The sequence below is a fragment of the Ambystoma mexicanum genome, chromosome 3q, assembly GCF_040938575.1.
Source record: "Ambystoma mexicanum isolate Mex_15411 chromosome 3q, UKY_AmexF1_1, whole genome shotgun sequence".
NCBI classification, from domain to species: Eukaryota; Metazoa; Chordata; class Amphibia; order Caudata; family Ambystomatidae; genus Ambystoma; species Ambystoma mexicanum.
Window position 1 is genome coordinate 1,076,684,469 of NC_090926.1, and position 23,175 is coordinate 1,076,707,643.

A 23,175-nucleotide genomic window follows, 5' to 3' on the forward strand; every position below is an offset into this window, starting at 1 on the left:
TGTTGCATTCGTCTTGCTTCATTATGCCTTCACACTCCATGCAAGGTACACATCTGCCATTTTAATGTTAGCCATCCTTTCTGAGGTTCTTATGACTAAAGAGAGGGATCACGCCATCAGAGCAACCAGTTTTGTGCACACAAAAAAGTGACCTTTTACACCACTGTCGCCCTAGCCATAATTGTGAGTTTGCTGGACTTTGCTGGTTGATAAAGCCAATAACATTTCTTAACTTGGGATGAGATGACCTGTTGTAGCCTCCCCCAGAAAGCTCACTATGTCCTAACTAGCACTCAGCAGGACATAGACACCCAATGGGAGTACCCAGAAAGTTGGCTCTATCTACAGATACAAGGCCTCTCTTGGCCCTCTTCCTGTTCCCACCTGCAAGGCTAAAAACCTCAGGGTCATTTTTGACTCTACACTCTCCATCTCTCCTCACATCTCTGACGTCTCTTTTTTTTTTTTAACTTCTTTTTATTGTCTTGACAGCACAACAAAGAAAAAACAGAGGGAGCCACATGGCACCAGTGCAGAAAGCGCGCAATGAAAATTCTTTAGGCAATACAATTTGTATCAAAGAAGTGACCTTTTAGGAGAACAGAGAATACAGGTTATTAACACATACAATTTAACATGACATCCACTATGGGGGACCGCCTGGGGAGGCAGTGGCGGAAGTTGATGGTGAGGCCAGGGCAGCAATATAGTCTCGAAATTTCGGCCAGACATCCCTCGGCCTGGAGCGGGAGCGCTGCATCGCACTCCAGGACTGCTCGGTGTCGTGAGCCCATGTGACCGAACCAAGCCATTGTGTATAGGTAGGCGCTCTAGGGCGGAGCCAACATAATAATATACAGCGAACTGCCAGCAGCATACAGAGACCTGCCAGTTTCCTAGAGTCACGAGACAACTGAGGGAAATCATGGAAAAAACAATGCAGTGGGGTAGGGGTTATCGGGTGTTCCAGAATGTCGGATAATGTAGAGCAAATATCTAGCCAAAATTGGGCTAACCGGGGGCAGAGCCACAGCATGTGTATGTAAGACGCTTGGTCTGCGCCACACCTGGGACAGGAGGGGGGGTTAGCATCGGAGATACGATGAAGTCTCATAAGTGTATAATGATACCTGTGCAGGATTTTGAATTGGATGAGTTTAAATTTAGTGTTGTAGGAAACCTCGTGAGTGCGGGCGCACATACGAGCCCACCTCTCATCAGTGATCTCCGAGCCGAGATCCCTCTCCCATTTGCGAAGAAGCTCGGTGAAGTGGGGGGCCGCTCTGGACTGAAGTAAGGTGTAGAGCCTCGACACTTTGCCTTTGAAGGAAAGATAGGAGCAGAGCTCCTCTACTATCGGTTCATCGGGAGGCAAGGCGGGGAAGTCGGAATATCTGGCTTTAAGGTGTCCACGGAGTGACGAGTACTGTAGCCACACCGAGGGTCGGTGCCTGAGTGAGGGGGGAAGGTCAGACCATTCTATAAAATTCCCCTGCTCAAAGGCATCGCGCAGAGTCAGGAAGCCTGCAGTAGCCCAGCGGTTGACCACTGAGAGTGGAACGTGCGGGACACCGGGCAAGAAGTTCCACAGTGGGAGGTCCCTGTGGAACGGGCTGGGAGTGTCAACCATGGTCCAGAATTTGGAAAGGGCCAGGGATGTGCTGGTCACTGGATTCGCAGAGTTCGGATCAGGAAGGATCGGTTGGAGGATCAGGGAACCTATCGCCCGGTCACAGACAGACAGCTTCTCAAGGCGAACATGTGGGGGGGGGGTCGACAGTGTTGAACCAAAATGCCGCAAACTGTGACTGGGCCACCACCCAGTATCTGACAAAATCGGGAGCGCCGAAACCACCTAACGCCTTAGGGGCGGATAGCGTGGAGAATTTGAGGCGGACAGCTCCGGAGTGCCACAGGAAGGGGTTACATATGCTGCGAAGCATTCGAAAAAAGTTATCCCCTGGCCAAAGAGGTAGATTAGTAAATCGGTACAGTAATTGGGGTAATACAATCATTTTGAGTATACCAATCCTGCCCGCAAGCGAGAGGGGGAGTTTAGTCCAGCTGGTGGCCTTAGCCTGAAGGGTAGTTAGATAGGTGTGGAAGTTGTCATCGCGCAGCTGGGGTGTGTGCCGGGAGACCACCACACCTAGGTAGGTGAAGCTATTGGGACACCAGTTGAACCCACGAAGCTCGGGGGAGCCTGTGTGAAGTCTGTGAGCGGAAACAATACAGATTTAGAACAGTTAATCCTCAGACCGGATATGTCACCGAAACGGGCCACATCCCAGTATGGGCAGAAGGTTGGCTACAGGGGATCGGACATACAGGAGGGTATCGTCTGCGTAGAGGGAGATTATGTCGGTCTGGCCAGATGTGCGCAACCCTCTGTGCGAGTGCAACTGTCTAATCATGTCAGCAAAGGGCTCCATGGCAATTGCAAAGATAAGCGGGGAGAAGGGGCATCCCTGGCGTGTTCCTCTAAAAATCTGGAGGGGGGAGGAGCACCTATCTTCTGTGCGGACTTTGGCGGACAGGGCGGTGTAAAGGAGCTTTATCCAGGTGCAAAAGTTAGGACCGAAGTTACATTTCTCTAGAACACACCATAGGTATCTCCATGAGACTGAATCAAAAGCTTTTTGCATGTCCAATGCAGCCGCCACAGCCTGGGTGGCAGGGTCGATCCTAGTGATCACATTGAAAAGTCTCCTCAGATTTAGGGAGGTGGATCTGCCGGGGACGAAGCCGGCCTGATCTGGATGGATAATGTGGGACATGTATGGGGCTAAGCGGTTAGCAAGTAGCTTGGCAAATATCTTAATGTCACTATTAATCAGAGAGAGGGGACGGTACGAGCCGCACTGCGTAGGGTCTTTTCCTGGTTTAAGGAGCACTGTAATCAATGCCTCCCGGAGGGACGGTGGGAGAATGCCCCTGTCGCACGATTCTTCCCAGAGCATTAGTAGGTGCGGTGCCAATTGGGTCTTGAATAGCTTATAGAAGTCCATCGGGACCGGGGGCTTTACTGGATGCCAGTGACTCAATGGCCTCCACAATTTCCTCTAAGGTGAAAGGCCTCTCGAGGGAGGCGCTAGTGTTGTCCGACAAAACTGACAGAGGAAGACTCTCTAAAAAGGAGTTAATGTCGGAGACCTGGGAACTGTCTACCTCCGAGTACAGGGAAGTGTAGAATGCGAGGAACTCGGAATTGATGTCCTGAGGGGAGGTGGCAAGTGTGCCATCTGGTCTGGAAATGGCCGGGATATGGGGGGCCCCGAACTCGCGGCGCAATAGTCTAGCCAGCATTCTGCCGGGTCGTTCACCCTTGCCATATTTTCTCGCTGATTGGGGGGAATCTAGGAACCTGACCTTGCGCTCAGCAAGGCCACGAAACCTGTCCAACTCAGAGCCCAGGAGCGCAAGTGTGGCCGGGGAGTGGTCATCAGCGTATTGGGATTCATAGACGGAGAGGGCCGATTCGCAAACAGCTATATCGGCCCGAATGTCCCTAAGTATGCCACTGCACTTGGAGATGGCAACCCCTCTAGTGTGCGCTTTAAAGGCCTCCCATAGCACCGCGTGTAAGTTAAACTCGAAATATTCCTCGATAGAGGTCTCAAGCTCAGACACGAAAACTTGGTCAAGAAGCGAGTGGGGGCTCAGCCTCCACTGTCTAGTTTTATTGGGATCTAATCCCCAGTTCAAAGAGATTAGTACAGGTGAATGGTCCGATAGCGTCCTGGGGAGTATGGCTAAGTGGGTGATGCATCTAACGAGTATATCTGTGACGAGCCACCTATCTATCCTGGCGTGGGAGTCATGCACTGAGGAGTAGAAGGAGTATGTACGGTCATCGGGGTACATCAGGCGCCAGGCGTCTACCAACGCCAAGCGATGGAGCGAGGTAAGGATGGAATATGCTGCCCTAGAGAGTTGGCGGGGGCGAGAACCCGATCTATCCAGGTTGACATCTAGTATCGTGTTGAAGTCACCGCCCCATAGAATGGGAATTAGAGGGTAGCTCTCGAGCAGAGTGGCCAGGTGGAGGTAGAAGTCAGGGTCGTCGATGTTGGGACCATATATGTTCAGAATGGCAATTTCCTGTTGCTGCAATATACCGGTGATGAGCACAAACCTACCGAGTGGGTCTATGTGAGAGTGCTGACATGTAAACTTCAGGCTTTTATGTATTAGGGTGAGGGTGCCCCGGCTCTGGGTGGAGTAATTAGTATAATACCTCTGGGGGCCCCATTGCTTGGCAAACCGCTCACAGTGTTCGGAGCGGGCGTGAGTTTCCTGCAGGCACAGGATCTTCACTCCGTGGCGCTCGGCGTGAAGCTGAATCTGTCGCATCTTTTTATGGTTGCCCAGACCCCTGACGTTCCAACTCATAAGAGTTGTATCAGCCATACTTGAAGGGGTGATGGTGGAATAGATAAGAGTGGATTCCAGTAAGGTGAACGCTGTGTACCCATGGAGTATGCGGTCCTCCGACCATATGTGTGAATTGATTGCACGTGGTGCCCGTGGTCAAGAGTTTTACAAACCATAACATTCCCAAATTACCTCCCACCCACATCCCTCCCCCAATCGGAAGGACGAGACCCAAACACAACCACAACAAACGTAAACTTTTAGGCATCAGCGCCAGGGGGTCTGCTTGCGGCCGGGCAATGGCGCGCCGGACCGGGAGAGCGTAAGTAGAGTTATGCTACGTAGTAGGATTAGGCAGGGCATTTAGAGTGTATGCGGGTTACCTCGGGTCCAGATCTGTGAAAAAGTGGGCCCAGCAGAGGTTGGGATGTCGCCGTGTGATAGGACGCGGTAACCACATAGTTGGGTGTGTATTTAGCTAGAAGGGACATGGGTCCCGCGGTCACAGCGAGCAAAGTGAATGGAGTGAAATGTCGGGTGACTCCGGGAAGGGACCCCTGAGAGATGGTAATTACAGTCAGCGGGACAGAAGCAGGGTGCGAGATACACCGAGACAGATAGGAGATGAAACGACATCAGCAACATGAACTACTATAAAGTACGATGAATAGGGGCCATCGCGGGGGGGGGGGCGCCGTGGTGTACAATCCTCAGTTTGGCGGGAAAGAGCATGGAGTACTTGACCCCTAGGTCCCAGAGTCTCTTTTTCACCGCAAGGAAGGTCTTACGTTCCTGCTGCACAGCCACAGAGTAATCCGGGTACAAGTGTATCCTTGCAGCCCCAAGATGAAGCTCGCCCTTGGCCCTGGCCGCCCAGAGCAGGGCATCGCGGTCACGGAAATTGATGATTCTGGCAATGATAGGGCGGGGTGGGGCACCAGGCCTGGGTCTAGGGGCCAAAGAGCGGTGAGCTCGCTCCACTGCGAATTGTGCCGAGAGGTTGGGGCTATCCAGGAGGGTGAAAAGGGTGCGTTCCACGTAGTCCTCCATGGGCTCCCCGATATCGTCCTCGGGAATGCCAACAATGCGTAGGTTATTCCGCCTGGAGCGGGATTCAAGGTCGTCATTTTTCTTTTCGACCATAGAGACCAGGTTGGTCAGGGTGGTCACAGCTGTGCGAAGGGAGACCAGGTCGTCCTCTGCGGTGCTGACCCTAGTCTCGATCTCAGCGACCCTGCTGTCTGTTTTTTCGATATGGGCCTTTATGGAAGAGATGGTCCCGTTCATATCGTCCAGCTTAGTGTGGAGCGCGGTAAAACCCTCTCGCATGTATTCCATCATTTTCTGCGAGTCGTCTGAGGTAGAGGGCGTTGCAATGACTGGTGCCTCTTCGGCTAGCGGCTTGGAGGGAGTTTTAGCAAACATATTTAGCGAGGCCTGCCTCTTGTTAGAACCGGCTCCTTTGGTCATGGCGATAGGACGCGTCTGGTGTCCAGGATCAGGTGCAGGTGTGGCTGGAGGCCTTCCAATAGGCGACCCGTAGGGCGGCCAGGTGGGAAGGAGGGAAGGTATGGAGAGCAGCTGACGAGTTTGGGGGGAGAACCAGGGGTCCCCAACAGAGAACAGCGGGTGAGACCGCCGGGTCCAGGACCAGTGGGGTAGATCAGAAGTGAGGCTGCCAGTGGTGTGTAGAGGGAGCTCAGTAATTGTAGGGGGTTAGGACCCCTGCTCCAGGAGTGCTCCGGAGTTATTGGCGGCCGCCGGCAGAAGCCTGGGAGTGCTGGAGAGCCAACGGAGTTGGTTAGTAGTGGGTCGGCTGGTGAGGAGAGCCAATTGTTTGTGGGCCAAAAGTAGCGCTGAGAGGGGTATTACACGAGGGCCACCCAGCAAGGGGATCAGATCCAGAGTTGGGGGGGCAGGGGGGGGCAGGTGAGATGGAGGACGGAGAGAGCTGTGGTGTCCCAAAATAAGTGTCCGCTGGGGCTCAGGGACCAAGGTCGGTGCAGGCCGAGAACACAGGAGCGGGCAGGGGGCAGCACCGTGGTAAGCGTGGCCCGTAGGCTCGGTCGCAGCTCAGGCCCTCAGCAGACGGGAGCAACACCAAGCACCCCCCCCGAACCCCCCTACCTTGTCGCGGATCAGAGAGGGCGCGCCACGCCGGAGGGGGGGGGCGCCGCAGGTAAGCGGAGCGGAGAAGCGGGTGTCCGCGGTGAGGGGTCCGCTCCCCGCGGCCCGCGACAGGGAGCCAGGCCGTACGGTGTCACGGGCGCCGCGGGAGCCGGACCATAAGGCTGCCACAGGTCCAGGCAGGGTGCGTGTGATCCACAGGAGGAGTGATGAGGCCGAGGATGGAGCGCGGGAGCCGGCCAGCCCCGGCCGACGAGGAGGGCTCTGGCGCCCCTCCCCCCACAGCGGCCCGCAGCGCCGCGTCCTGAAGTGGATGGGAGGGCCGCAGCCGGTGGAGCCGCGGGCGGGCAGCCAGGCGCAACAAGACCCCGGCAGAGTAGAGGGCAGCAGTACGGTCCACAGGAGGGGCCGCGGGGGCCAGAAATCCGCAGTAGTGCAGCGGATGCGTTGAAGATGAAGCACCGCCCAAACACGGGAGGATAACCAGAGCAGAAGAGTGCTTTTCAAGGGATCGTACGCTCTCCCAGCTCGGAGCTCTGCAGCTAGACGGCCATCTTACTTCGGCGCAACAGCGCCCCCCATCTCTGACGTCTCTAAGAAGTCACACTACCAGCTACACCTCCTCAGAGGTATTCTTCCTTTCCTCTCCTTCCCTCAGAAGCTCACTGTCTCCAGAGCTCTGGTTCTCTCTAGCCTGGACTATTGCACAGCCTTTTTTCTAATTCTGCCTGCTTCTACTCTCCGCCCTCTGCAACTTATCCAGAACAGGACTGCAAGACTTGTCCTTGGCCTCAAGCCCAGGGATCGTATCTCTCCAGGACTGAAATCTCTGCACTGGCTCCCAGTTGCTGCGAGGATTAAGTTCAAAACACTCTGCATCGTCCACATGGCTTTCTGGGGCTTGAGGCCTCAATACCTTCAACTCTCTCTTCCTAAATACCTTCCTTCTCGAGCTCTTCGCTCATCTGCCTCAAACTCCCTCAGGGTCAGTCGCTTCTCCAAGCAACAAGTTGGTGGTAGATCTCTCTCTTTGGCTGGGGCCTTCCTCTGGAACAGCCTCCCTGCCTCCCTGAAACTTAAGGAGAATCATCTTCGGTTCCAGAAGCTCCTCAAAACCTTTCTCTTTGCCTCTGCTTTTTCTCCTCCTCTCCCTTGCTGACTTCCTGGCTGACACTGAAACTGCACTGGCTACCTGGCCACCCTCTGATCTCGGGCCCAGGTCCCCTCCCCCGCCAGCCTTACTCCTGCACTGCCCCCATGGCAACTCCCGCGCTTGGGACTGTTTTCTGTACCCCTACAGTCCCACCACCAGCACTTGACACCTGATGTCTGCACTTATCCTTGCACTTGCCACTTGCTGGCCGTACTTTACTTATTGTTATTTATTTCCCTATCCCATGTACTGTACTGCACTGTCCTCTTCCCCTTCCCCGCCCCGCACTTCTCCTCCTTACCCTTCCCTTGCACTTGCGCAATCTGAATGACACCTGGCCTAGTAGGATTGTTGTCTGTCTTCCCTCTCTCTTGCCTCGTTGCGCCTTGAAACATTTGTGTATAGGCGCGTTATAAATGCCATATCATATCATTCCTAGCTATCAGGTGTCTCCTCTCACCCAAACCACCCTTTCACCTCCTGCACCTTACGTTCCATGCCTGCATCTTTCATTTTCATGCATGCATGAATTGATTCAGATCTAGCTGGGGAAGCATTGGAATGCTGTACACAGGGGAAGGACCCACAGGGGAAGCACCAAGGCTACAGATAAGGGTGCAGAGTAGTAGAGGCAGCTGGAATGGATATGGGGAGCAGGGGCAAGAGAGAAGCTCCAGATTGAGCGAAGTAGAGTTGAGTGGTGCAATTATGCAATCAGTGATTGGCGAGATGTTCTTGAAGTGCAGGGTCTGTAGGACCTTGATGAAGCGTGGGATTGGAGGGGCTAGTCTTACCTATGTTCGTAACCTGTTCGAAAAGCAAAGTGCAAGCAGGAAAAGTGACGTTTTCTCATTTTTTCTCCTTCCTGCAATACTTTGGCAGCTGACCGGACGCCGATTTGCTTAATTTACTTAATTTCAGTATCTTTTTTAGGTGCCCATTTGTTTTACCTACCTATTCATCTTCGTTCCTTTCATATCGCTATGTGTGGTTTGGAAGGTGCCTGGCTTCCATTAGATGGCTTGCTCTGCCTGCCCCCTTGACAAGACCCGCTGTGCGGTCTGTCCTCTCTTTCTCCATTGAGAGCAGTGGGAGGGGCTAGGCTAGGCGGATACTATGTGTATAGAAATGTGACCGCCGACCTGGAAGCGGAACGGATGAGCAGAGCAGGTACAAGCCTCACGCCTCGAAGTTGTGCTGAAGTCCAGCCGGTCTGTGCTCGTCCGGGTACAGGGTGGGCCCTGGCAGGAAGATCTTTCTGAGGCTGATACTTTGCTGACCCGGGACATGCTGCTTCAGCTTGCTACACTGGATACTGTTTTACCTCAAGATTTGGTTCATAATGAACCTATAAACTCACCCACTCGTAAGTCTATACATTATGTTTTTAAATGTTTTCTTATAAAGGCACACCGTTGGGTGCCCATGCCATGTAATGATTTTCTTACTCAGTATGCGCCTGATATTGTTTGCGTAACAGAGACTTGGCCCAGAGAGCCATCTGGCCCAAAGCTTAAACAAGCTCTTCCCTCCCACTACAGTATTATTCAGCTAGATTGTAATGCCCCACATCATGGTGGTGGAGTAGCTCTGATTTTCAATTCTCATTTTACTCTGCTTGCTCTTCCACTAACTCATTGTACTAAAATGGAAGCATTAATGATTTTGTAGTCTCTGCTTCTTATGTAATACTAGCAGGTGTACCCATGCTTCACACAGTAATTCCTACTTCAGTCCTAGTTTGAAGTTTATTTAATGAAATAAACCAATGCTTCTTTGTAGACAAGATTGATAGTCTTTCCTGTAGGAGCTAGTGTGAACAAATTGTCTTTGTTTCCAACTCTGGAGCAAGCCACATAAAGCGGCCCATGAGAAAAGCATGAATCCTGTATATCGATTCCAGCTACTTTGAGTTGCAACGTTGAGGTGGCTTCGGTTGTGTCGACCCCACCACTCGTATCTAAGCCTAAATGGCATTTGGTGGAAAAGGCTAGTATTGCTTCTTCTATTATTGAGCATTGTTCAAGCTTTTTCTGCAACTGACTGTCTGGCGCCACTCTGCCATGAGGGGACAGCAACGGCCATCGGAGCCCTGGTTCAACACAAATCTGAAAGATCTGCGTCTTTAATGCAGACAGGCTGAACGCAAGTGACAGTCCCTGTATTGTCCTAATGTTAAGCTAGAATTTAACAAAATGTCCAAACACTATTATGGTGCTATTCGCAAAGCCAAGCGTGGCTACTATACTATGTAGGTAGAAAAAGCCCTAAATAAATCTAAAGAGCGGTTCTCCCTAGTGCGCTCCATGACCTCCAATTCCTCTTCGTCAGCTAGGGTTGTCCCCTCTCAGATCCTTTGCGACACATTGTCAGGGTTTTTTATCCATGAAAATCTCAGATATTCAGCATATAATCCCTAGTTATTACCCTAGGACCAGTCGGGTGCTGGCTGAGAAGTCTGTACCTTCCTCTTCTCACTTTTGGTCTCAATCCTGCATTTTTTCACATGAGTATATCTTGTTCAAAACTACCAAATTAAAAACAGCCTCTCCGTTGGACCCAATTCCACTCAAAGTGCTTGAGGAGATTACGCCAGAGTTGGCTTCCTGGGTTGACCAGGCAGTGAACACGTCTAGTGCTGAAGGTCGAATTTCAGCGGTTTTGAAATAGGCACTGGTAATACCTCTGTTGAAAAAAATCTTCTCTGGACCCCATGATCCTAGCCAATTTTCATTCTATTTCTCTTCTGTCTTATCTTATAAAATTCATGGTGTCTCATCTTTCTGCTCCCGAGCACCCTTCTTGAAAACCCTTTCTTTTTTATTCATATCAGTATGGGTTCTGGCCTTGCAGTGGTACCGAGACTGCCATTGTGTCTGCTGTGGACGACCCGACACAGATGGCAAACCAAGGTGGAATGGGCGGCTTGATTTTGTTAGATCCGTCAGCCGCCTATGACACGGTCAATCATCCCACCTTATTGGCCTGCCTTTCTTAGGCAGGTCTCTCTGACCTGGTTCTCATCTTTCCTGGCTGACATAACCCAATTCTTTCTCTTGCCCCTTTTTCTTCTTGCTCTGAAGATCTCACTCGTTCCTCAGGGGTCTGCCTTGTCTCCAATTCTGTTTAATATCTACATACAGCCTCTTGTCAGACTCGCCCACTGCCACGGATTTCGTTGCTACTCCTATCCTCATGACACTCAGAGTATTGCCCAGCTTAATCTGAGGGTTCGCAGTTATCTCTTTCAGGTTAGGGGTAGAGGCTGTTGGGTGCTGGATGGGCGACAACTGGCTGAAGTTGAACAGAGACAAGAGGGAAATTCTGGTGATTGGGTCTTATTCTCCTGCTTCTCTGTGGTCCCCTGCATTTTGGCCCCCATCACTCAGCCCCCTCCCTGTTCCTGTGGTTGAGGACCTTGGGATTGCTTCCTCTCTTACTATGGTGCCACAGATCAGTGTTGTCTGCCATTCTGGTCACTTTCATCTTAATGTTCTGAGGACATTTCTGCCTTTCCTCCCAGATGTATTGCAATCTCTGGTAGTGGCAGCATTGTTATTGAGCAGAATGGATTAGTGCAATTCACTATACCTTAATCAGCCCAAATATATGCTATGTCATCTGCCACTTCAGTTAAACTTGGCAGCCACGGTGGCTACTAGCACTCCTTGTGGTTGTGGTTCCCATATTTCACCGGTCCTCTACCAACTTCACTGGCTTACTGTTGAGAAATGGGTCGCCTTTAAATCTCTCGCCATTGTGCATCGAAAAATGTTTGCGCACGGTGCAGAGTATCTACAATCTAAATTTCTGCATTATGTTCATAGTAGATGTCCACGGTCTCAGGATAAGTGTTTGGTTCAGGTTGATCGTTTTAGATTAATGAGTACCGGTGGCAGAGCATTATCTATTGCTGCTGCAAAACTATGGAATCAAATTCCATGTCAGTTAAGATCTACAGCAAATCACTTGCATGCTCGAAAACCATTTTATTTTAGCCTTTTCAGGTTTTTGGTCTTAGCCTTGCTGGTCGATCCTGCTTATTCGTCCAGCGCCAAGGTATCTTTCTAGGCCAGGTATAATGTTTTGGTTGTGACTGCTTTGTAGGTGAAGGAGGTAGTCTTGAACAAGATGAGTGCTTGAAGCACCTCTGAGGATGGAAGGGATGAGGATGAATTTGCTTAGTCCTGTAATGAGAGAATGTTGCAGCGGTCTAGATGGAGAACGGTATTGCAGGTGGCAGAGAGCTTGAGTCAGATGGGTAAGCAGAGGTCCTCTTGGTCCAGGATGTGAAAGCAAACTCTCTGTGCTGCATCATGGTCGAAATCCAGATTGATAATCCTGTAGGAGATTGTGCCAAGTGATCCTTTCATGCAACTGGATGCCTTAACCTGCATCTCCCATTTTCCACTTTGTCGCACCTGCCAAGCCACGTCTCGGATCTATTTTTAATGGAGGCGATATTATTTCCCCTACTTTTGATGAACACTTCATGGACGAAGCACACTTGCATGGGAAGACAAAGCATTTAATAAAACATTAGTATCCCCCAACTATTAGCACACCCAACCATTATATGTCAGGGTGCCAAAGGCAAAAATCATGGGCATACATTTTAGGGGGGAGGTGTAATTTTAGAGGAGGGAAAGGGTGTTTCAAATTTTGTGGCACACCTTTATGTCCCACTCATTTGGCAGAGTCCCCTTCATTTAGATGTCATCTCCCCCCCACACCACCATTTTCAGCAATATTACTCCACTGGCAAAAATAGCATGGCAGTCTGCACTGGACCAGAACGGCACCACCAGCCAATATTAAAGGTCCTTGAGCCATTTTGCGCATTGTTGTAGTCATTCTCACCTCATTACCAACTCGTGGCTGTTTTAGGAGCTCTCTGGAATAGCAGATTATCTGGGCTGCATGGAATTTACCAAGAAGTCGTATAAACCTGTAAGAGGGGAGTTATGAGACATACACTGGGGTATGGGACACAAAAGGTCAAATGCCGAGTGGGCATGGTGGGCAGTGAGTAGGTGAAGTGAGCTCTGAATTTGTGAGGTATGCACATAGTGGATGAAGTGGGCATAGAATAGATATCGGAGCATAGTGTGTATGAAAGAATCAAAATTGAACGTGGTGGGTACAGAGCGGGTAAATGGGGACAGTGGGTGAAGGGGCCACACGGTGGGTGGGGTGGTGTCAGAGTAGTCAGTACAAAGTAGTCAGGGTGCGGGGATCAGTCCGTTATGTAAGTAAATATTGGGGCCTTCAATGGATGAGGCAAAATGTAGGTGATGGCAGGGAATGACGCTGCATATAGTGGAAGACAGTATTGAGACAGCATGAAATGGGGGCTCAAATCAGCTGAATGTTATCAGCCCAACCACCTTTTAGAAACACACTTTAGCACAAATTTGCCTTCAAACTCCTCTCTGGAGAACCTCCCCAAATGCCGGTAAACTATTTTGAAATCTGATAAGGTTGATAAAAACGTTACTGGCCTCATATGCTCATACTTTAAAAAGCAATATGTACCACCGGTTCTCAAATATGCCTTCTTGGAGGCACGCAAAGGAGAAGCAAACCAGACAAGGAGAAAGCATACAGAGACTTGTACATGGGCACACAAAGGGAGGAGGCAGTGAGCACACAAATGCACGAAATGGGTGATGGCACCTAGAGGGAGCAATGGCAAAAGGGGAGGCGAGGGTACAGAAAAGCACACCACTTAAAACCGAGCAAAGCATGCAGAAGGGGAGCAAAGTGGCCCATCAATGCGACTCTAAACAGCTGACTGCGCTTATACTGCACTGTTGGCATTTTAGAAAATGCCGACTCCCATTACTGCACCCACGTGGAGCTCGGGTTGCGGGACCCAGCTGCGTCTGCAGCGCCCCATGTAAGTGGGAGGAACCGACGGCACAGGGTACAGGACAGTTGGTGGTGCACACAGAAGTGTGCCGCAGTACAGGTAATTGGGGTGGGGGTTAGAGTATTGCGGGGTATGTGAGCAAAAGTGATCTATCTGATCACTGAGCCGTACCATAACTGGCGTCAAGATTTTCTTCGGCGCAGTTATGGGCTGCACAGTGATAACAGATTCAGGTTAAGGACACAGGCATGAAAGCAATGGTAAAGCAAACGAAATAAGTCAACAGAGAGTTAGGCACACTGACAGAAAAGTAACAAGAGCAATAATATATCAACCACATATGTAGGTCAGATGTTTTCAATGCAATACATTATATGTGGATTTCATAGGACTGATGTACCTGTTTTTGCAAAGCCAACTCTCCTTCCACCTCCTGGATCTTCCTCTCCAGCTGGCGTTTCAGCTTCTCATATTCTTCAAGGTGGCGGTCAATGTCAGCCTCCTTGGAACTGAAAAAAAAAAAGATAAGCCATGGACTGAGTAGTGCAAAAGGACCAACCTCGAGAAGTGCAGAGTGGGAGAGCAAACCACAAACAGGAGCAGTACAGCACGGATAAGAAAAATGTGAGCAGTGCCGTGTTACTGAGAAAACCACAGCCAGCTCAGTGTGAATGAGCAAACCAGGGGGTTGCAGTTTGGCCAAAGAAGTAACCTGTGAAGTGTGCATGAATAATGAAAATTGCAGCGTGAATGGGCAATAACTCACCAGTAATCTTCATTACTCTTAATCATACCTTCCTCGTTCCAGTACTTACGTCATGCAGTGTCCACCCATTTGCAAGGAACCCTTTTTTTCAAAACTCTTCGGTCTTCATTTTTAAGAAAATGTATAAAAACTCAGTATTCCCCATAAACCTCCATTTCTATATTCCAAAAAGAGGGACCAAACCCATCCCAACTTACAGACGAAGGCAAGACTGATGCAAGTACTAGAACAAGGAAGTTTAGGACTAGGAGTAATTCAGATCACCAATAAGTAACTGATGTCCTACAACCGTGTACCTCGTGTACCTCTTCTTTGTCGAAGTCCTTATGTCATGAGGCATGCCAAAGCTAGGAAGGATGATGAACATTCTAAAGGGAAAAACGAATCCACACTAGAGGACACAGAACCTCCCCGACCCCTTGACCATGAAGCTGGACATTCTGGTGCTGCAAATTTGGTGCAGGCGGCTTGAGCGCACTTTCCATTCATGCAGGTTGCGGTCCATGCTGGTATTGCACTGTAAACAGTAATATTCCCGCGCAGAGACTTATCTGTCTGCGCCGGGATATGACCATTTGAATGAATATGTCACCTAAAGCATTAATAAACACAGTGCTTTGGGTGACAGTATATATTAAACCAAACGCCACATGCTAAGTGTAAGGTTCCATGTACTGAGCGCATGTTTGGATTAAATATACGGGCGATCAAAGCACTGCATTTATTAGTGCTCTGGTGGCATGATATTTAAGCAAACAGTAATATCCCTGCTTGGATAGGTCGCTGAGCCAGGATCTTACCGATAGCAGTGCTATCCTAGCATGGGCAGCCCCTTGCACCCTGTTGGCAGTAGTGAGCAGAATATGCCTGAATGGGAGTTAGGCCAAAGGCGCCTCGACGAAACGGCCGTTGCCAAACCGGCTAAGCCAAAACATGATGTAAACGCCTTGACCAAACTCCAGGCAGGGAGGGAGGCCAGCCCAGGCCCTATGGGAGAAGTAAGAGCATGAGAAAGGAGCATTAGGGTCACATGAGCAACGATCATGAATGCAGTCAGCTTGAAATGTGTAATGGAGCCGGCCAGGAGTAAACCCAATGGGCGCAAATGAAAACCAGGCAAATGAATCTCAATCAATGAACTTTTCTCCTTTGATCACTCTAGCCCCTAGAACATGCCGTGGCAAGCACATTCACCCTTTTCCCCCGGGTAAGGAAGAAGTGGATAGGTCGATACCCTCAAATTGTACTGAAACCTCTGCCCTTCAGGGAAAGGGAGAATCCTACGTGGAGTCAATAGTGGGTTGTAGGATTGATCCATACTTGAGACAGACAACCTCTTCACCGACTCTTGGAATGAACACATCAAATAGTTGAGGGGGATCTGTTACAATAACCTGGTCCGTGGGATTTTGAATGAAGGAAAGGTATGTCTACTAGGAATGCATTGCTAATGAAGTATACAATCATGTACTACCAGGTGTTTTGCCTGAATTTGTGCCAGAGGGCATGTGTAATGTCATTAATCCAAGAGAGCCGCTGTTACGGATACTAATTTAGTTGTTGAGCTATAACTGATTTTAGGGTGGTTCTATGAAACATTTACTAAGTAGATCTTTGGTAAAGAATGAATAGAAAAGTTCATATAAGGAATTAGTGGATATCTAGTACCGTGTCCGGGATATAGCCTCGTAAATTATTGCTACTTCATCGCAACCCGACCACTGTATGCTCACTGAATTTAAACATTTGAAATAATGTGCAACTTTCTCGCTGAAATATACTATTTATTAAAACAGAGAAATTAAGGTTTTGCAGGTCATCTTCTAAGTCCCAGAGTTCCATTTTCATCATCTATAAAATCCTTATCATAGAGCTCTTCGTCGCCACCACATTTACACAGTTCTGTGGATCTTAGTGTCCGAGCTTGGCATTTGCACTGCACAGCATTCCATCCCTTGATGCATGCACACCGCACCAGCTGTATGACTGATTGTGGTGCACATGGAAACATACACATAGGCGAATATTGATTATTTGCCTTCGTCCAAACCGAATTGTGATGGCTCTGGGAGATTCTGGTGTTGTTGATCAAGGAGTCGCCACTCCATCACCTGGTAATGTGTCCGTAAAATGTATGGTATTAAAGAGGATCCCTTTTGTGAGCATCCACCAACAGCAGTTAACCAATGTCAGAAATCTTTGTGAAATTCAGTCTTGTTAAATTCTGAATGAGGGTTCCTCCTCAGCACTGAGAGGTGCGCAGGGGATGGGAGTACCCATTAGAGAATGGGTATTCTAATCCTGGTCTATTGTTCGTTCTGACTTGTGATACCAGTCAGCTTTTTCTCCCCTGCACCCTTTACTTGCAAAAAATTAGATTGGGTTCACCACTGAATCCTGAGTGATAGAATTTTCATTACATTTCCAAACATAACCGGTGTGCTTGTACTCGATTGTTTTTTTTTCAATGTCTTAAATCTTTGTTCCTGGCGAGTAAACTTGACAAATGAAATCGCTCTACCAATCATTCATCTTCCTTCTTAAATTCTTCTAGACATCCAAGCCTTCCCAAAGCTTCAAAGATTGCTTTTTTTTAAGCCTTGAAAACTTTGCAGAAAGATAGTTTTCCTTACTTCACAAAACACTTGGTAATACCACAAGAGCATGAAGGCCTAGACATTTCTGCACTAGAGTAGGCCCTAAGCAAGAGCACACACATTTGAGATCTATAAATCTTCTATTAGTTCCAACTCCTGTGACAAACATGCTGCCATATGGGAAAAACAGTGAAAGGACATCGGTATCAGGTAAAAAAATGTGGAGGGTAGTAGCATGACAATAGAAAGATATTGGGTTGTGACCCTCTTTTTTTGTTTACGGGGGGCCCAACTCTCAAGGGTAAATAAGTAACACTGGAAAAAGGTGAAGAGTCAAGGCTACCCCTCTCTTAGATGGACAGGGGGTGCAAAAAGCCTACAGATAGCTAGACATTAGTTATAATCTAGCCATTTGATCACACAGAACTAAAAACTGGCAAAACAAAATGTATTCTCATTAAAGTAGCATACTAAAGACAGAGGTCTTTATCAATCACTGGGCGTAAAACATACAAAACTATAAATAGTTTAGTAGCACTATGGGTGATATTTCGTGTACTGTCGACCATTAAGAGTACATTTCTGCTGTCAACACTCAAAATAGGTGTTTCTGGTTCGGATAGGCATCAAGTTCTCTAAAGGGTACAGAGGTGTGATGCTCCGAACTGTCTCCAGGACACTGTGGAGTGTTGTTAACAAAAGACTTGCAGGAACAGATTTGACTATTTGTCTAAACACTAAAAGATATATAAAAGTGTTTAAAAGAGGGTGTGTGATCAAAAGCAACCTATTGTATAGGGTTGGTGAAGAGACTGTAGGTTTACACCTACCTATCGAAGTTTGAGGTGTCTTGAGAAGAAAGATGAACGATTGTCTCGTGTACATACTCAATATTTCATTTAGGGTTTCTAGTGGAAGCTGTAAAGAGAGAAGATGGCTCTAATTAGGCCTAATGTAAATAATGATTATCGAGTGGGATTCGTCTAGGTAAACCAAGGGAAGAAAATTACCTGGTTTGTGCCGAAATTACACAGATTTAGTATTTGTGGTGGCGTCACACACAGATGGGCTGTTCCCAGCATGACCCGGCCAGCAGGGCCTGGGTGGAAAAAGAACTGTAAAATGGTCCTCTGACAAAAGCAAAGTTCCCAAATACTAATGAGAAGACCACTTGTGATGAAAGCTTTCTCTCCACAACCTCTCAGACTAAAAAACCTTTAAAATGTATAAACATGGCAGAATGTGTGCTCATATGACATTAGGAATGAAGCACCCACAACCCCGCAGTTATGCGCAAATAGTAAAAGCTCCCGGGGGTTTTCGTGTTATGTGTTTCGTTGAAAAGATTGCACCCCACGGTCCCGCGCCATAACTAAACTAATGCTGCTAGAGTGCAAAGAAAGACAAATGCACCATATGTGTGTGTCCAGGCCCACTATGTGCCGCTGCCGTCAGTCTCATTGGCGGGTTGTTTCTGCGTGCTCCACCAACCTTACTACTACCTCACTTACCGCGCATGTATAAGCATATAACAAAATGTTGTAGTTGTTAAAAACATGGTGTACGAGTGATGTGCTCGAATTAGCCATATGGATGGCACTAGCAATGTTAATACGTGAGCTTTGGAAAGACTCAATGAGTATTGTATATTATTTGAATGTTTATGCTTCTTCCACCTAAAGTCGGCAACACACGAGGAAAATACCTTTGTGAGCACATGCAAGGCCATTCCCCCTTCCTCCCAGTGAAGCCTGCCAGACAAAAAAGTAGAGGCCTGTGCCGCGCTGCTCCACCCCCCTCAACTCGGCTGGAGCCACTTCAAAGATTTGTAGATTCCACCCTCCTCCCCCGCAGCACCCAAGGCCACGGCCCGCCACCTGAACTATTTACAACCCAGCAGTAAACCCCGCCCTGAAAACACAGATCCAGAGGCGCCCTTTCTTAGGCTCCATGACCCACTGGCTCACCTTAGATTAATGGCCCCTTGTAAAATTAGGACATCTAATATTATGGCAACATTACAGGAACACATCCATAATGGTTCCTAACAAGACATGATGACATGGAGCGCCTGTCCCATGCCCCGAGACCCAACCCCACGACCTACGATACCCGGTCAACAGGACGATGGTAACCATGTATTGATGAATCGCCAACAGACCCCACTCTAGGTGCATTCCTCCTGTGTTGCATTAACCTGTAGAATAACCTATTGGAAGATTTACCAGAGAAGATAATATTGCAATGGTTGAATGACTGCGGTGTGCGTGGCCCTAAGGCAGAAAGTCAGGAAAGACATTAATCTCTGACACTGGCCACAGTTGGCACAACAACACCGCCCGGATGAACCCAGCGGACCTGCCAGGCCCAGCCCAACCCACGAGAGTAACCAGTGACGTCCTCCAGCCACGGCAAACCACTTTGCAGCAGGCAGCACCTATAGCTAGTCGTCGCCACCCAATCCCCACGAACTTGTGCCCCCTATAGTGTTGTAGGTTCTTATGACGTTTTTTGTAAATATATACGCCTGTCTTTGCTATTGTCAGGCAGAGTGCTCTCGGAGTTTGCAGAGTCCTTTGCATGCCCTATTTTGATTGATAAACTCCCATTTACGCTCACCCACACTTTGTCTTGGCCTTATTCCCATCCTGGGAGAGTCCATTATTGTCTCTCATTGTGGGGAGGATCGTGCTAGCTGGGGACCCTCGCCTTCAGTATATTTGCTCTGATACAGATAATTAGTCCTCCGTAACAAATGAAGAGACCTCTTATGTTGCTAGAAAGCTCTGTATGGTGTTCCTCTTCCAGTATCTTGATCAGCTTGCAGCTAAAATCATTGTACTATCTAAGTTCAACAATGAAAGAGGTGCTGCAGAGAATTTGTAATAACTCAAGCAGTTCAGTAGATCAATGTCAGTTTGATTGCGTGAAGTAATCAGCAAATGTGTGAACAGGGAACAAACTGCCTTCAACTGCACTATGGTGTCTGATACTTTTGTCTTACCTTTGAGTGCACTTTTACACAGCTGAAGCTTCTCTTTCTTCATCGGTACCCAGAGGCTACAACTGTGATTCAATCCAGTCTTCTTTAAAGCTATTGTACATTTGGCAAACTTTTTCGGTCATTCTTGATGAGTCCTTCTAAATTTCTTCATCAAAAGCTGCCTTTGCCAAGATGTTCAGTTCTTTTTCATCATAATTTACAGGATTCATTATTGTCATGATCAGTTGTAGATCTGTTGAACATCTTCCTTTTGGTGTGTTGCTTTGGATGATGTTAGATGGTAATGTTTTGATCGTTCATAATCTGTGAGTCCTACAATAATTGTTGCTTCTATTGACGGACTGGACAGCTCAACAGAGGCTAAAAAGAGTCATGCTAAAGCCTGTTTCTTTTGAGTAATATTTACCACGCTAACACATACTTAATTTCCTTGATTTGATGTTCCAGAGCTGGATCTGAACAGGGTACTTTTGTCTTGCTTACTACCCAATTGCCTTTCTGAAACTCACTCCACATGTCCGGATGTTTGCTTTCATGCCGTTTCATTTCTGCCAAGTAGCATACTAGCATAGTTTGTCAAATCGAAACTCTTTGTGATGCAAGGTGCAAATCCCAGTTTACAGTTCGGATGGATATGAGTAAAAGCATGGTGTCCACCATATGAATGTACTGAAGAGAAATTCTGAGAGCTGGCTTTCTTGAGATTATTTAGCCATAAATGCTTCCATGTTGGCCATCACATTCGAATTTGTCAGAACTGTCTCAACGCAATAACAGACTGATTTTGTTTCTTGGGAATCAGCCACATGGAAACTTTTGAGTAACTGCTTAAGCTCAGGTTCCACCCTTTCCTAGATTTCAACATGCTCTTTGTAAAATTAATTGATGATGCATTCAAAAAGTGCAAGCCTTAATGACGCGTGTGCTTCAACTGCTCTCTTTAGGCACTTCCCTGTTGGAATCTTCGACACAACATTTGCATCACAAAGTCCATTTAAGGAAGCCTCAATGCCTGTATCATCCAAAAAAAGAACCGCTAGCTAGAAGCATTGCCATTATTATATGTAGCTCACCTATTCTAAGCATCCAGTTCTTTGACAAGTCTTTTTAAGCTATGGCTAATTTTAAAACATGGTACAACTATTTTTATTCTGGGGTGCCAACAGATGTTATTTTCTGCAACTTCTTCATGAACGTGAGCTGTGTCTGTGTGCTTGCATCTATGAGTGGGAGTATGCATACTCTAGTTTCTAGTTTCTTTAATTGCAGGATCACTTATAATGACTTATAAGTCGAACTGTAGTGAGTGGTTCTGACTCACATTCATCAGTCTCGGTTTCTTCAGTGAGATTACAATGTGTATCCAGCAACACTTCATCAAAACCTTCTTGATGTGATATTATATGTTTATTTATATAGCGCCTATACACAATGTGTTTCAAAAGTGCTTCAAGGCAAAGGAGGGAACAAGGGAAAAATACAACGACATTCTTACAGGCCATGAACAGTAAGGATGTGAAATTAACTATCATAATCGGCCTGGCGACATTTCCATTTCCAATAGTGCAAGTGCTAAGACATAGATAAGGAAGGGAGGGGGAGAGTGGGAAGGAAATGGAAACAGACAGGCGACTACTGTACTAGGCCTGACGGCATTTCTGGTAGAGCCGGAGGAAAACAAAAGGTGAGGGAGAGGGGTGCAGTAAGGGAGGGGAGGAACAAAACAAGCGACTATCGTACTATGCCAGACAGTGTTTCAGATAGTGCTGGAGGGGGGGGGGGCAGTAAGGGGATGGGGGAGCTACAGACGAGGTTGCTATCATACTAGATCCAGGGACAATTCTGATAGAGTAAGTGCATAGAAGAAAGTAAGGGGAGGAGATAGGAAAAGGGAGAGGGGAGGAGAGAACAAACAGTAAGCAATCAAAAAGAGTGGAGAATCAAGAGGGGAGAGCGCATACAATTGCAGAAGTCTGTAGTAACACATAATGTTGCAAGCTAGGATACAAGATGAAGATGGGAACAGCATGATTCAGGGCCACCATGAGTACAAGATGCAAAGGAAGTCCAGCATGAGAGTTGAGAAAGGGTGGCGTACCGTGAATCAATGAAGTCCATAAAAGTAAAATCCAGCATTGGACACAAGACGGTGATGGAGAAACCAGAATGTATCAGGGCAGACTACTGTGTGCAGGAAGGAGGGGGCACAAGGGAACAACACGGGGGGCCAGAGAGGGTGGGAATGGCCTGTGGGGACAGAGGGTCTAAACACATGTTGGTGCATGCTTACCTGATGTCGTATCAGGGGGGTTGGACCCTGGATCCTCCTGGTCTGAACAGGTCCAAACAGGAATTGCCCTTTTCTTTGACTGCCCTTCTCTTTGGATGCCTGGGCTAGAGACACCCTTGCTCTAAGAGTTAAGAGCAGGAAGGAAGAAGCAGGGCTAAGAAGGTGGGAGGGGCTTAGGCCAGATGACCTAGATCCGCTTAAACCTGCTCCCCCGCTGCAAAGGAAACGAGGCTGGAGGGCTCCTTAAGTAGGGAAAAGAGCGGCAACCAGGAAGGCACCAGGTGGGCAGGGTTTACTAAGTAGGGAAAAGAGCGGCAACCAGGAAGGCACCAGGTGGCCGGGGCTTGCTAAGTGGTGAAATAGCGGCAACCAGGAAGGCACCAGGTGGGCGGGGCTTAGGCCAGGTGACCTAGATCCACACCGATAGCCAGGGCGGGGAGACGTGGTTGCCATCGTGGTACTGTCCTTGACTCCAGCGGCAAGGGAAACGCCAATGAGTCCAGCAGAGCCGGTGAATCGGAAGAACCCGATAGGGCAATGTACTGTGTGAGACTCAAGGTTCTAGTGTATAGGCACGTTATACATGCCAGATCATATCATATCATAAAATTAAGAAGATGAATAGACAGAGGTCTTTTGTTGTGAACGAACTTGGTATCAGAGATAGAGTGGTCCAGCACCACGTGGGTGCTCATTCGAAGGTATCTAGCTGGTGCTCATCTCCTAAACAAAGAATGTAGAACTAAAGTATTGTTAACACTACAAATACCAAGAGGTCATAAGGAAAGTCGGCGTGAGGTGTCAAGGTGGTCATACAAGGGTCAAGCCAAACCCCTTGTACAATCGAAAGTCCTTGACATTTTTTTTGACAATTATGGAATTGTGAACCCAACTGAGGGAGTTGTGAAACAGGCGTTTGCGCCTGTCTGAGGGGAACACTGTGCAAACTATGATTTTTTGAAGCCTGCACTTGCCATAAATTCACAGAGTGA

The 23,175-nt window shown here is 48.2% G+C and overlaps 1 protein-coding gene across 1 annotated transcript in view; it reads right to left on the reverse strand.

The window, feature by feature from the left end:
• Nucleotides 1-23,175, reverse strand: part of CCDC57 (coiled-coil domain containing 57) — a 1,326,425-nt gene that overhangs the window by 1,184,671 nt on the left and 118,579 nt on the right. Inside the window, exon 3 of the mRNA XM_069655328.1 lies at nucleotides 13,927-14,035. Coding sequence (XP_069511429.1) covers nucleotides 13,927-14,035 — 109 coding nt within the window. The remainder of the gene's footprint in view (nucleotides 1-13,926; nucleotides 14,036-23,175) is intronic.